The sequence below is a fragment of the Anopheles darlingi genome, chromosome 2 (genome assembly GCF_943734745.1).
Source record: "Anopheles darlingi chromosome 2, idAnoDarlMG_H_01, whole genome shotgun sequence".
Taxonomy (NCBI): domain Eukaryota; kingdom Metazoa; phylum Arthropoda; class Insecta; order Diptera; family Culicidae; genus Anopheles; species Anopheles darlingi.
Genome location: NC_064874.1, coordinates 37,524,403 through 37,539,231, shown reverse-complemented (window position 1 = coordinate 37,539,231; position 14,829 = coordinate 37,524,403). Strand labels below are relative to the sequence as shown.

At 52.3% G+C, this 14,829-nt stretch overlaps 2 protein-coding genes across 3 annotated transcripts in view; both read right to left on the bottom strand.

Annotated features, from left to right (window-relative positions):
- Window positions 1-1,004: 1,004 nt before the first annotated feature.
- Window positions 1,005-7,801, bottom strand: LOC125959218 (ATP-binding cassette sub-family C member 4-like). The gene is made up of 11 exons (XM_049692030.1): window positions 7,716-7,801; window positions 7,306-7,605; window positions 6,025-6,256; window positions 4,311-5,956; window positions 3,912-4,212; window positions 3,663-3,813; window positions 3,320-3,550; window positions 2,950-3,257; window positions 1,818-2,072; window positions 1,273-1,445; window positions 1,005-1,206 (listed from the first exon to the last, which is right to left on the bottom strand). The coding sequence occupies exons 1-11, from the start codon at window positions 7,799-7,801 to the stop codon at window positions 1,005-1,007; spliced, it is 3,885 nt and encodes a 1,294-aa protein (XP_049547987.1).
- A 399-nt stretch (window positions 7,802-8,200) lies between these two features.
- Window positions 8,201-14,829, bottom strand: part of LOC125948515 (ATP-binding cassette sub-family C member 4-like) — an 11,094-nt gene continuing 4,465 nt past the window's right edge. For both annotated transcript variants that reach the window (XM_049674675.1, XM_049674677.1), the window contains 9 exons: window positions 14,301-14,829; window positions 13,742-14,217; window positions 12,813-13,238; window positions 11,858-12,243; window positions 10,091-10,505; window positions 9,849-9,999; window positions 9,503-9,733; window positions 8,707-9,421; window positions 8,201-8,625 (listed from right to left, as the gene is read on the bottom strand). The exon at window positions 14,301-14,829 is cut by the window's right edge and continues 206 nt beyond it. In XM_049674675.1, the coding sequence (XP_049530632.1) occupies window positions 8,355-8,625; window positions 8,707-9,421; window positions 9,503-9,733; window positions 9,849-9,999; window positions 10,091-10,505; window positions 11,858-12,243; window positions 12,813-13,238; window positions 13,742-14,217; window positions 14,301-14,829 (3,600 nt within the window). In that variant the 3' untranslated portion in view covers window positions 8,201-8,354. The remainder of the gene's footprint in view (window positions 8,626-8,706; window positions 9,422-9,502; window positions 9,734-9,848; window positions 10,000-10,090; window positions 10,506-11,857; window positions 12,244-12,812; window positions 13,239-13,741; window positions 14,218-14,300) is intronic.

The following is a 14,829-nucleotide window of genomic DNA, read 5'->3' as shown; positions in this document are numbered from 1 at the left end:
ATCATTCATTTACGAAAGTACTTCCCTTTATCGTTACCATGTACAATGCTAACAGGACCTCTGGACCACACGCTGGCTGGCGTCTTAATATTACATCCCACAGGGGACCCAGCAGCGGGTAAAGCAAACGGTACTCGAAGGCTCAACGGTGTCCCCTCGAAGCAAAACCGCTTGAAAACATAGAATCAGCATTAACTGTCACGTTGAACGTGGAAAGCCAGAGCAGCTCTGCGGGTGGTTAAGTAAACAAGCGTGTCAATGAACGTTACGCCACGGGACGTCCTGGACGTAAATTTGGGCAACAGCAGGGTCCAGAAAGCGGCCATCTTTGAGGTCGGAACTTCAAATAAATTGCCGAGACAACACCCAGGCGACCGCTTAACCTCAATTTGAAGAGTGTGTGTGCTTCGCCACTGTTTATCCGTTTTCTTGGCAAATTGACAAACATTCAAGCAGATGACCTTTAAAACCCCTCACCCCACACAATAATTTGATGACGATTTGATGCTAACCTTTCGGAGCATTTCAATTCCTTGAAATTCTCCTGATGGGTTCACGTTGGTTCATTTCTTATTTCGTTTTTTTTATTTCTTCTTCTTTTTCTTCGGTAGAGCGCCAGGTGAACGAAACGTGCTTCTTCAGCGAGCAGTGCGAAGCGATGACCGAGCAGACGGAGTGTCGCGATGGACGCTGCATATGCCTCTTCGAGATGAACGCGATCTTCAAACCGGACGGCAGCGTCGAGTGTCGAGGTAAGGTCGATTTGAAGGTCGAGACAGCGAGTCTATCACTGGCTCCCTGGGATGAAACTGATTTAATATGTATTTGCTCTTGCTTATGCGCGCCCGGCAGCCCCGATTAACAAACCGATCGAACCGGAAAAGTACATCGACCCGGCCATGATCGGCGTCCTGGTGGCGATGGCCGTCATGTTCATCATCATCTGCGTCGTGCTGCGACTGTTTAGCAAGTAAGTGGCGCATTGCGTTTTTTTTGTTGTTGTTTCAGTGTTCCTTAGCCAGCTTGCGGAAATAGCCGTCCGGTCGTTGCAGTAAGCGCTGGGGATGGTCGAACTCCACCATACGTCCCGCATCCATTACCAGCACCCGATCGCTGTCCATGATCGTGTGTATCCGGTGTGCGATCGTCAGGACGGTACAGTTCGTAAACTGTGTCCGGATCGTGCGTTGAATCAGTTCATCCGTTCTGGAAAACGTAAAAAAATGGACGCGTGAAGAACACCTTTCGTACCTTTCGGTGGCCATTACTCACCGTTGATCAACGCTTGCGGTCGCCTCGTCCAGTATCAGGATGTTGCTGTCCTGCAGGATGGCACGCGCCAGGCAGAGTAGTTGCCGCTGACCGGCACTGAAGTTGGTTCCACCTTCGGCCATCTTGCTGTTAAGCCCGGCGGCCATCGCGCTCACGGTGGCCTTCAGTTCAACCTTTCGGCACCACACCGTTCGGGTTACGTTGCGACAAAAACCGACGAACCATTCCGGCGAGCGCAATGAATAAAACAGCCCCCCACCCCAGAGCAGGAGGAAAAATTGGCAGATTCGAGTTCACCGAAGGAACACCCCGGATGTTTTTTGTTTTGTTTTTTCGAGAGTGACGCAGCAAAGAAAAACACGACAAAGAAAAAAACAAATGGAGAAAGGAATGTAGGAAAGGAAAAAACAACCAACCAAGGGGGGAAATCATCTAAACGCTTGGTAAACGTTCGTGCCGCGCGTACCGTGGTGTGGTGTGTCTCGCGATTAAATATGCAGCAAGCGAAAGCGGGGGAAGGGGGTTTGCGGGGTCTGAGGGTTTACCTGGTCGAGCGCCTGCCACAACCGTTCGTCCGATAGCCGACCGTACGGATCCAAATTGCTCCGCAAACTGCCGGTGAATATGACGGGATCCTGGGGTATGATCGAGATGCGGCTCCGGCACCGGTACAGTGGCACCGAGCCGATATTGATTCCGTCAATCTCGATGATCCCACCCGATGGTGGCGTTAGGCGAAAGAGGGCCTGAATTATTGACGACTTGCCAGCGCCGGTGCGTCCCACGATGCCCACACGTTCCTGCGACGTGTCGACGTGTGTATGTAACCGGGGAGGAAAGAATGGAAGGAAGGAAGGAAGAAGAAGGGAATGTTAGGTGAGAGTTGGATCTTCTTTATGATGCCCTCATCTCTCCCAGCTAGCTGGCTAGCCAGGCTGCCAACAAGCCAGCAAGATAGTCAGCCCAGCTCCAACCATCCTCTTTTCACGATGTGGCTTCTCGAGGTACCGCCTGGTACACCACCACGGCTTATACCTGTCTTCTTCGGTGGCCGTACCGAAGAGAAAAGGGTGGTGCGCACGGTGCGAGGATGAAAGAATTGATGGGGATTTTATTTTTCGGATTCCCTCCTTTTGTTAGCCTGCACCGAAGGTTCGCTTGCTTGGATGCCGAAGCTATTTTAGAGTATGGCCCACAAACACAAATGGCCACTCGAAATGGATCATATAAGCGGAATAAGTGTTTTCGAACGCGTGCACCCTCCATCGCCTCACGTTTTCATCACAAAGCTGGGCAAAGTTGGATGGCCATAATTAAATCAACGGAAGATAAATCGGTTAACCGAGGAGAGCTGTGTGTGTAGAGAGAGAGAGAGGTAGTATTGGTTTCTTCAATTATACACCACCGGCCGCCACCGGCCATTACCATACATATTGCACCGGGGATTTGGGACCACAAACGGACGGTGGTGGTCTCGTAGCAACAGCAAAGGGCTCATGCGAAAACAAAGAAAGCACCGTTGGTTTGCTAAGCCTACTACTGATTGGATGAGCGGCTGCTGCTGCTGCTTCGTCGGCAGCTTCATCGCACTCGGTGACAGCTAATAACGTCGAGCGCATTAGTAGCCCGGGAACGCGCGTACGTGTGTTTGTGTGCCTTAGTGCTATTTAGCCCTACCTTTGGTTTGATTTCGAAGCTCAACTGCTTGAGCACCGGAGCCTCAGCCGGGCTGTACCGTAGCTGAACTTCCCGAAACGCAATACCAGGATTCTCTGGCCATGATGCAGCAAGAATGGCACCGTGGCTGTCCGGTGGCAACGATGGATCGATGGATGGCTCCGGTTGCAACCGTGCGTACTCCAGCACCCGCTCGACCGATGTCATCTGATTCTCGAGCTCGGCCGTCTGCCGGATGCCCCAGTTGCACATTCCGATCAGGTTAAGCACTTGCGTGATGGCCAAACCCACGTTACCGCTAATGATATCTGCAAATGGAAAACAGGAACGAAGCGGTATCCTTTCACTGTCCGGCGAGTTCCGGCCTTACCATTGCCAATGACCAGAAAGCTCAGCACCACGGACGCAATGTACAGTGCACAGATAACGTCGAGCCAGAAAGCGAATGCACGCGTCGTTGCACCGAACAGGAACCCGGCCGCCATGTTACGATCCTGACGCCGATGGTATTCCATCGCCTGGTGGCGTTCGGCACCGTACGCCCGTATCGTCGCCAGTCCTTCGACCGTGGCGTTCACGTGCGTAAACACGGGACTCCGGGCTGCACGCGATGGGGGGGGGGGGAGACGCGGGAACGAGCGCGGTTAATGCGATGCGTATGCGATGATGATGGTTGTTCGGTTGCTTGCACAGACGAAAGTGAGCTCACTTACTGATGGCTTCTACGCGTTTGACGTTGCGTGCCGTCCGAAGGAAGACGTACCGGAGCAGATAGAACACGAGCCCCATGACCGCGGTCGGTACGAGCAGCCAGTAGTTGGCCAACGCCACAATCGCAATGATACCGAACAGCTCGAGAAAGAACTGGAACAACAAAAAGAGTGTGACAGAAAAGAAGAAGAAGAAAGAATGTGTTGCCATGGTCACCCGGACTGGACTAATCAACCGCCCCGTGTACTCACGTGGAGACTGTCGGCCATGACGATGGGAAGGCTCGCATCGATCAGTCCGATATCCTTCGAGAAGCGGTTCATGATACGACCGGAAGCGTTTTGATTGAAAAACTGCATCAGCGTGTGCGTGACGCCCCGGTAGAGGGCCGTGTGGATGTTCAGCGAAGCCTTTAGGCACATCTCGAAGAAGGCGAACGAGTTGGCCGTCAACAGGACCGTCAGTACAACCGCACCGCAGTAGAACAGCACGTGGTCATCGGTAGTCCATCGGGCCTGCGGCGTACCGGAAACCGTTTCCTCCCAATCGACCCTGCGGTAAGGAAGATTGGAAGCGAAACATGGCATGGAATTAGTATGTGTGCCAGCTCTCTATCTCTCTAGTAGAGAGCAAGAGCAGTGCGGACTAACCATATGAATACGAAGTAATCCGTGCCGGTTGAGGAGACCTGCCAGGCTACCATGAGTAATGCGACAAACACGACGAATGCCACATTCCTGACGCTGCTCAGGAATTCAAGATACATCCGGAATCCGACGGTTCCATCCTCCTGCCCTTCGTTCGACTTCTCCACTTTCTCGCCGGCCGATGGTGACTCCTTCACCTGTCCCTTTACCTCGCTGTCCGTGGGCACACGACTTGCTGGAGTGGTCGAACCTTTTTCTGTCCGGTTATCTTCATCCTTTGAGCCATCACTATCCGCAAAGTGTGTCTTCAGCTCGCCGTAGCTGCCCTGCTGCACGATTTGACCATTATCCATTAACACGATGTGCTCGACGCCACTGACATACTTAAGCTGGTGCGTTACGAGCACACACAGGGTGCCGGCGAGAAACGAACGAATACCCTGCTCGAAGATGACATTCCCAACGTGCGCATCGACGGCCGACAGAGGATCATCGAGCAGATAAATATCGGCACGACGATACAGTGCCCTTGCTAGGCTGACGCGTGCCTTCTGTCCACCGCTCAAGCTGAATCCTCGCTCACCGACAAGCGTTTCGTCGCCGGCTGGCCACAGGGCGATGTCCTGCTCGAGGGCGCACACCTTCAGCACTTCCCGGTACCGCGACTCATCGTACTGCTCGATGAACAGCACATTCTGGCGGATCGATCCCTCAAAGATCCAAGGCTTCTGGGAGCAGTAGCTAATACTGCCCTCGACCTCGATACTCCCCCCGTTCACACACTGCTCACCCGTGATCAGACTGAGTAACGTTGATTTTCCCGAACCGATGCTACCAACGATGGCCACCGTACGGTGACGCGATGCGTCACAGCTGAGCGTTAACTTGCGGAGCATAAAATTAGAATCCGACCACATCGAGGTCGAAACGTCCGTGAACTGTATCCGGCTGACGGTCCCGTCGGCTTTAGCCCTCGGTGACTCTCCCGCGTGCTCTCCTGCGTTGAGATCATGTTGTAGCAGAAAAGCTTGAATACGCTTCAGCGAAATCCAACCTTCGGCGGCCGATGTCACTGCCAGGGGCCAATACTCGACCATCGAGTGATGGATGACGCTGAAGAACGAGATGAGCATGTAGACGCGGCGCGCCGTGAGCGCGTTGCCGAAGTACACGTACGAGATTAGCGTCAGAAAGATGGACACCTTCGGGACGATACGGAGGGTGAGCAGAACCGATCGAATGAGGGCACTTCCACGTAGGGCTTTGATCTCTTTACGACGCAACTGACGGACGATCTGTTCGAACGGTTGCTCCCAAACGTACATCTTGATGACCTGAATACCGCGTAGTATCTCGTTCGTAAACCGCACCCGTTCGTCGGTGGCCAGTGCCGTTGCCATACGGTAGACGGCCGATCGTTTACCCAGCCAGGCCTGGATCGGGATGAAGAGCAGCAGGAACCCGATGCCGATTAAACCGGCCCCACCTATTTCGAGGTACACCAGAACGGCCACAATCACCAACTCTACCGGACCCTTCCAGAGGTCGTGGAAGAATATGACCGCGTAGTCGAACCGGCTTACATCGTTCGCCATCAGGTTCATTACCAGTCCGGATAAGCCTTCGGTGGTGTCGTTTAACCGAAGGACCTATTTGAAGGAGGGTAAAGCGTTACACAGACTGTACCATCAGTATGGTCAGGGTGCGGTTCAGTTACCTTGTTGTAGATGAGAGCACAGCAGCCGATACGGATCTTCATGCCCACTTTTAGTAGAAATAGTTGGTAGGAATGAAAGATGGCCAGAGGTACAACTACGGTGAGCACTATGCCAATGGCATAACCGTACGCTTCCCCTAGGCTCAGTGCCGATGTATCGGTAGATGCTACGCCAAACCGTTGCTGGTCGAAGTAGAGGATCAGCTGGCCGAGAAGAAACGGTTGGCCTATTCTGTAAGACGAGATTGAGATAGCTGTAGCATTTGGAACTGCCTTGCACAAGATCTACTGATGAGCTGATGAGAAACTAATATACAGAGAAGTCTTATCGAGAGATTGAGAGATTGAAATGATGAATTTATGTTCACTACATTAAATGAAGCATCTAAAGAAGACAATGATTTGAAGTTTCGACAATGGTTAGAATACATATCGTTTAAAACTAAACGTTTACGAAGACAATAGTATAGTAACTATCTTCCAAGATTTCATTCGTTTGCCTAATTAATTCATTAATGATTCCTCGATGAAGTTATGCTTACCACAGAGACAGAGAAAACTTTGGAAGGTGTGTATAATTCTCTTTCTTCCATTGCTGGTGCCATTTGACCATCATTTACGATTGTTATTTGCTGTGGCTGCTATGATCATTTTTGATCACTCATGGCCTTCTTCAACCGTGCGGGCAATGAAAACATGTTTATTCCGCAGGTTGAAATCAGAATCCCTTAATCCTATCCTAGCAAACATCCGCGGCACTCCAGGGCCAGCATATGGCAATCATCATCATTCGATCCGCGCTTCATCAGCATCCAATACCGATCATCATATTTCGACTAGCCGAAAGCAATAAAATCCCCGCACCCGGGGCGAGAGGAGGAAATTTATGAAAAACTGCGTCCCTTCGCCGGCCCACCTTTACACCGCCTTGCGGGTACAATCGTACCGAAGCGCCGAAAGCCTTTGCCGAAATTGAATCATTCATCGGTTATCAGGAGGTTCACACGTGTCGCTACCATCGCGACGTCCAAAACCATGTAGCGACGCGGTTCGAGGCGAAAACGCAAAATCGCAAAAGTGGAGTTACCTTTTTATTGGACCACAAGAACTCACACCAAAAAAAAACGCACCACCTCAGCAGTTGGCACAGTTGGTGTGCTAGCGTCGTGGAAGGTGAGATCGAGAACGAAATGAAATCACTGGCAGAAGCACAGACACGATGGTTTGCAATGCTTTACATGGCGACCGGAGAAGCCAGCCGGGGGGTCTTTTTTCGCTCACCTGCAGGCCGATTCGATTGAGCTGTACACGAAACCGAACGTGAACACGCCGGCACCATAAATGCGTACCACCGTGCGCAAGAGCCTCCAGGGTGGGCCGGCTGTTTGCTCGGATCGTTCACCATCCTCCGGCGAGCGAGGGATCGATTGGTCTTGAGACGTCACGTCCTCGCCACGTTTCCACTGGCGCTCGAATTCGGTCCCAATTGTTTCACTTCGCAAGTCCGGCAAGCAAACATCACAAACATCACTCGGCACTATTTGCCTCCGTAAACCGAGGCGTAGTAACGACCGGAGCCACCTTTCGTACACGCGAGGAATTCAACCGAACGAAATGAAGAAAAATAAGAAATCGTATAAGCTGTGTCCATGCCCACCAAGCATGTCCCCCCTGTCCCTAACCGCACGCACCAGAAAAAATATCGCGACCAGGGACTAGCCAACGCGTACGGATGCTGCTTCTTGTCTGGGGCTAGTTCTTCACTTGGAGCACCCATGGTCACGACCAGCAAAAGTACCTCCGTTCGTTCCCGAAAGCGTCTAGCACAAGTCTGGCCGGCCGGCCGGCCGGCTACAAACAACAAACTGTGCAGAGATCCCGGTCCCCGTGACACTTATCGCATACACAACACGCGTGCAAGCATGCCACAATGGCATACGGTATCAAAAGGCGCGCAGACCTGCGATAACATGTGGTTCCCACACAGCGACAACGTAAACCCCGGGCCCCGGCTGTCTTTCAACGTTGCGTTCTTTATCGTTGCGTATCAAGATGCTGTCCCCAGCCGTAGGTTATCATGTTCGCCACGCTTTTGTCCATCTTTTGCGGTTCGCGTGCTGAGGGGTTGTGATAGAGACAGTGAAGCGAACCCACGAGCGATGATTACAGACGTTACAGATCTTCCTTTTATTTTATTTAGACGTTAACTCTACAATCAGCGCCGCTCCGCCCGCTGGTTACGTGCTAAGATACGTGAGGTATGTGGTATCGCGGCGCGAATGTCTGCATGGCCATGGCCACAGTCTGTGACGCTATCATCACAGGCGTCACTAAGATTGCGGCAATCGTTTCGTGCTGTAGCTATCGTGTGCGATTCGTGCTAGCGTTTCCGCGGTCGATGGTTCCGTCTGTTCAACCAGACGCTTCAGGACACCATCCCGTTGGAGCAGCTCATGAGGATGCGAAAACTCAGCTACACGGCCCGCATCCATTACCAGAACCCGATCACTGTCCATCACCGTGTGCAGTCGATGAGCGATCGTGAGCACGGTGCAGTCACCGAACTGTTGCCGGATCGTCCGTTGAATCAGTTTATCCGTTCTGAAAAGGACAAGAAACCACGACAATAAGACAACTTAGGTTAATAGGAAGTGACGTGCACGATCACGCAAAGCAACTTACTCCGGATCGACATTGGCCGTCGCTTCGTCCAGTATGAGGATGCGATTGTTGCGCAGGATTGCCCGGGCCAGACATACCAGTTGTCGCTGACCCATACTAAAGTTCGCACCACCGTCGGCCATCTTCCCGTCCAGCGTTCCCTCCATCGATCGAACCGTGTCCCGAAGTTCGACCTGTTCCAGTGCCTTCCACAGATCCGCGTCAGCATGCTGCCGGAATGGGTCTAGGTTTTCCCGTACCGTGCCGGAGAACAGGATCGGATCCTGCGGGATTATCGAGATGCGCTTCCGAAGATCGTGCAGCCCGAGTGCTCCGATGTCGAGCCCGTCCACGTGTATGATACCTTCGTTTACCGCCAACCGGAACAGGGCCTGTATGATGGACGATTTGCCAGCTCCGGTACGGCCAACGATACCAATCTTTTCTCCCGGCCGTATCGAAAGGTTCATATCACGCAATACCGGATCACCCTGGGGTGAGTAGCGGAGTGAAAACTGCTCAAATCTTATGGCACCGTGGCGTGGCCAGTCGGACGAGGGTTTATGTTTTGCCAGCGACTCGAGCGGTGGTTCCGGTGGGATCTCCGCATACTCGACCACACGCTCGACCGATGTCATCTGGTTCTCGAGCTCGGCCGTCTGCCGCATACCCCACTGGCACATGAAGATCAGATTGAATACCTGCGTGATGGCTAACCCGACATTACCGCTCATTGCTGGAGAAAGAAAATAAGGAGATAGTGAATGAGGATTTTTCAAGAGGACTTCGAGACACTTCTGTCGTGCGCAGAACTCACAATCCTCAACGAGCAGAAAGCTCAACGTGACGACGGCAATGTAAAGGACGCACACCATCTCCAGCCACTGGGCGAAGGCCCGGGTCGTCGCCAGAAAGAGGTACCACGCGGACGTATTCAGATCCTGATGCTTATCGAACTCATCGGCCAGCACCTTCTCCACACCGAACGCCCGGATCGTGCTCAAGCCTTGAAACGACGCATTAGCGTGCGAGAAGATGGGACTCCGTGCTGGAAAAAGCGAACGAAGTGAGAACAGTCATTTCGTCATTTCATGATTTGTTGATTTGTGAATCCCGGGAGTGAGGGAGCGAGTGTCCTCGGACACACACACGCCAGCACTTACTGGCCGCCTCGACCCGTTTGATGCTTCGTGCCGTGTTGGTGTACACGTGACGCAAATAGTAGAAGATGATGCCCATCACGAGCGTCGGCAGCAGCAACCAATAGTTGACTACGGCCACCAGCACAATGATGGCGGAGAATTCGACAAAAAACTGAAAACGAGAAAACGAAGGGTGAAAAAATCGTTCAATTCCTTCACTAAATGGACTTCTTCTTTGCTTCCCCTCTTACTCGAGGCCTTACCAAAATGCAATCCATCATGGCGAACGGCAGGAACGTATCGATGCAGCCGATATCGCGCGAGAACCGATTCAGTATCCGGCCGGATGGGTTCATGTTGAAGAAGTACATCGTGGCCCGTGTGATGCCACGGAACAGACGATCGTGCAGCCGAACGGTTGCCCGCAGGCACACGTAGAAGAACAGAAACGAACGGCTGAGGGACAGCACAAACATGAACAGCATGGCAATGGCGTACATGCTGATGTACTCGTGGCGCGCCATTCGCGAGAAGATGCTGCCCTGCAGTTTGGCCGGGACGGGTAGGAGGAGGGTTTCAAACGAATCGCTCGTGCTGTTGCCACCCTGACCTTCCTCCGGTGCCGTTCGATTGCTCTTTAAGCGTTCCAGCGCACTGGAGTACTCTTCCCAGTTGACCCTGGCGAGAGCGGTGGGAGAATGATGTTGGAATTGAATGTCACTGGCTGAAGTGAGGCAGTGAAATGGTAAATCTTCTGACTTTCTGACGTATTAGTTTGGCCTTTGGCAGCGGCCATTGTTATCGTGTAAGGGTTAGTGATGCGGTGTCCTTATAATGGGTGTTTCCACCTTTGGTGAAGCAAACTGATGTCTCTTCTCTTTAACATTTTCACTCTGGCCATTGCTCCTGGCATGAATCTGGTCTGGAACTTTGGATTTCGAGACTCTACTTTCCTTTGAATTTCATTGTTGGTAGTTCGTTATTTTAATACTTAATCCATAGTTCGTCTCTAAGGTTCTCGCGTTGAGTTTTTATAAACTTAGGCCATACTTATTTATTTTAACTATAGAAAACTTGATGTTCTAAGTAAAACTTTAAAGATCGATATCGATTTGTAAATTTCAGATACGTTGGACGCTATGAAAAGTGTATTTTTGCTTTAAAAAATTATAGTTTTGTAAAAAACAATATTGCAGAAAAGAACTAATTTTTATGCTCTTTTTAATGTAAATCGCCCCCTTTAAGGCATGCACTTTTTGTTGTTGTAAATATTAAATAGCAATAATCATGCCTACCGTTTATTAGGCACTAATAAGAAACGCCCCCTTGAGGCAAATTACTTCAGATAAAAGTGCTATGCATTTGCTACAGTTCGGACAAAAAGTTAAATTTGCTGCTGAAACCGATCAAACCCATCAACTGGCTAAGCTATTGACAATCATTTTGGATCGTTCCATGGAGCCATACAATCACAGGCTCAATGGCTCAGAGGGGTCATAGGAAAATGCACATATAGAACAGTTCCCTTTGCACATAAGGATGCATAAAGGCGCCCTTTATATTCTAAAAAAAAAATGCCGAGAAAACCAAACAAATGACCATCTTCACGGTGCGCAGCGCTTTCAGCGAGACTTCCGTTCCGTTCCGTTCTTCCAACAAATCGCCACCAAACTAGGTCGATTTTTGGCATTGGCATTTTAAGCGCCGTCTATTGTTTGTGCACTGTATGTGCAGGGAAACCGTTCCCTCTCTTCCACGACGGCCTCGTTTGGAACGATCCTTCAAGATCCTTGTGTTGTGGCTGATGATGGGAAAACCATTGCCAAAGAAGACATTACGTACGGCGCCGCCTATGGCCACTCTTTCGATGGCCATCAACAACAAAAAAGAGAACCCCCAAACCGTGCAACAACATGGTCACGTCCGCAAAACCATTGCATCACCCATGGCCACATCCTTTTAGTCCGTTTCCATAGCATAGCAGAGCATAGCATCCCATAGCATCGTCCGCACCCGGCAGAGTAACTTACCATTGCGAGATGTAGTAATCGATACCGCTCATGCTGGCCTGGGCAAGCAGGAACAGGACGGTGGCCAACGCTAATAGAGCATTACTTTCCACCGCCGCAAAGAAGCTCTTATACACTCGCCATCCGACTCGGCCCGTAACTTGAGATTCCTTGTTATGGCCCGGCTTCACTTGGTCTTGGTCTTGGCCGCCGCCGCCACCCTTGCCGCCATTCCGCTCGTCACGATCGTCGAAACCATCGAACACCATGCTGCTGGAGGAGAACGGCGATGGTTGGTAAAGGGATTGGTGCTGCTGATGGGTTGCCTGCTTTTGGGCCGGTGTCGGAAGAACACTCCGATTAGGCTGACCACCCGTACCGGTGATGAGCTGCTGCGATGAAAATGGCTGCAGGAGATCAAGAAAAAACAAAATCAAACCGACAACCGAGCAGGCGCCGAATGATGATGGTAATTTCGATTCGCTGTCGATTCGCATTGGTCAAGGCAAGTCCAATACTACTGGGGTGGGAAAATCTCCGGAACTCCGGATCCGGATGCCTTCTGGCTTTTCGCCGGGGCTCCGATAACGATAATCTGGATTCGGTTTTTTTATTTGTTTAATATCACTCAACACACTACTCTGCGTTGCCGGAGTGTCCCATATGGAGGCCTTCTTCAAAGCACCAGGATGCTCTGCTAGAGGAGCAACAGCACAGCACGAAGCACTTCATTTCAATTGGAAACAAAAATTCAATTTTTCAAATTAAACACAACACCGCACGTGTGCCATTAGGCGACATCATCATCGATCCAGACACCGATAAGGCTTCTGGCTGGCTGGCTGGCTGGCTGGCTGGCTGGCTGGCTGGCTAGCTCCGCCCAAACCCATACGCCACCATATATGCATCGCTAAATCGCTGCTCCCAGCACTAGGCACTACGGGGATGAAGGGAGATGGAGAAGGAGTGTACCTACCGTACGCGCCTTGCTGCCGCTATCAATGGCACCACCAGCACCACTGCCACCGACGGCGACGATGGCATCATGCTCAGTGCCATGTACGATACTGGTGCTACCAGTGCCACTGCTGTCTGCCGGCCACCGGGTCTGGGTCGGACCATTATTCTCCCGGGTCGGCGTGCCGTAAAGTGGCACCGGGGTCGATGCGTCATCGGATGGCCGGCCGGTCAGGGTAGCCTCCGGGGCCGGCCCCAGGGCTGGGTCATTCGCCTCCGGCGCCTCGCGATGTTCGTGCTCGTCCTGCAGCATGCTAAACTGGCCCGACGCGGCAACCGTGCGGTACGGTCCCTGGGCAACGACGCAACCCGCACTCATCAGCACGATATGCCCGATGTCCTTTAAGTACTGAAGCTGGTGCGTTACCAGCACGCAAACTTTGTCCTGCAAAAAAAACACGAGGGGAAAAAAAAGAACGAAACGTCGAACGGCAGCGCCATTGTAAGTCATATCGAGGTAAGGGCGCATGGTTCGATGGCATGGTTCGAACGCATATATGCAATCCCTCCTCGGGTTGTTGCTCCTCGGGAACCAGAGCCCAGACCAGAGACCAGCGACAAGAGAGAGAGTGCGCAATTTCCCACGGAATCGCATTGGCGCAGCTAAATAGTACGGTTTTTGTTTTGTGGGACGAATACGACCAGAGTTTGGTATGTGCGTGACACACGCTTCCACTACGTCCCTTCCCGATGTCGCTGCCGCCGCGTACGGAGACGACCAAGGCGTGTAACAAAGCCACACACAAAGGCCGACGAAACGTCACTTGAACGATTTATCTCGATTTGACACGGAATATCAAAGCAACCGTAGCATACGTTAAAAGTGGTATTGGTGGTCTCCATGGCACCTGGGCCCCGGATACTGGTAGTTTGTAGTCGTCGGTTTACCTTTAAGTACTTCATAATGCACTGATCGAAGATGTGCCGACCGACGTGCGTATCGACGGCCGATAGTGGATCATCGAGCAGATAGATATCGGCCCGGCGGTACACCGCCCGTGCCAAACTGATCCGTGCCCGCTGACCACCGCTCAGACTGATACCCCGCTCACCGACCACCGTCCCATCACCGTACGGTAGCAGCTCAAAGTCACGCTCGAGGGCGCACACCTTCACCACCTCCCGGTAGCGCTTCTCCTGGTAGTCCTCCGTGAAGACGATGTTGTTCTTAACGCTACCCTCGAACAGCCACGGTTCCTGGGCGGCATAACTGATACTGCCATTCACCTCCAGCCGGCCCTCATCGAGCTCCAGCTCACCCAGTACCGTCGCCAGCAGAGTCGATTTGCCACACCCGACCGGTCCGACCACGGCACACGGTTTCCCTTTGGCCACCGTCAGCGTCACCGAACGGATACCATTTCCTGTCGCACACACAAATTGAGCAAAAGATAATGATTAGAGATCGCAATGCCCGTGTGTGTGGGTGGCTGGCGACGCAACTTACCTCGCAATCCGTGGTCATCACCATCCGTACCGTGCGACAGCAGCAACTGCTTCTCCCAGAGGGCCGTACCCTGGCGCATCACAATACCGTGACCGGTGATGGCTTTTTGGTTGAAGACGCGTTTGCTTTTCGGGACTAGGCCACCTCTGCCGGCCCGGTTGCCCGGTGCCTGGCCGGTCGGTTTCATAGCCATAGGTTCCGCCGGGGCGTGGCCACCACCACCACCACCATTACTGCTCGCTATCAGACCCACCGAAGCCTCATCCGGCACCCGTTCCGGCACCGGGTCCACCGGTGATTTGTATTTCCGCTCGTCCAGCAGCAGAAAGTCCTGGATGCGCCTTATCGAGACCAGCCCCTCGTGGACGGATGTCAGTGCCAGGGGCCAGAAGTGCAGCATCGAGCTGTACAGCCAGTTGAAGTAGGACGTCACGATGAACACCTTCTTCGCGGTGAACACGTTACCGTACAGCACGTACGAGCAGAGGCTGAGAAAGATCGCGATGCGCGAGACGAGATTGAACGACAG

Coding starts and splice junctions, on each gene's coding strand:
- LOC125959218 (XM_049692030.1), bottom strand. CDS start 7,801: ATGGGTGCTCCAAGTGAAGAACTAGCCCCAGACAAGAAGCAGCATCCG. Junction 3,258..3,319: donor CTTTCTGGTCATTGGCAATG/GTAAGGCCGGAA, acceptor TTCCATTTGCAG/ATATCATTAGCGGTAACGTG. Junction 2,073..2,949: donor GCTTCGAAATCAAACCAAAG/GTAGGGCTAAAT, acceptor GACACGTCGCAG/GAACGTGTGGGCATCGTGGG.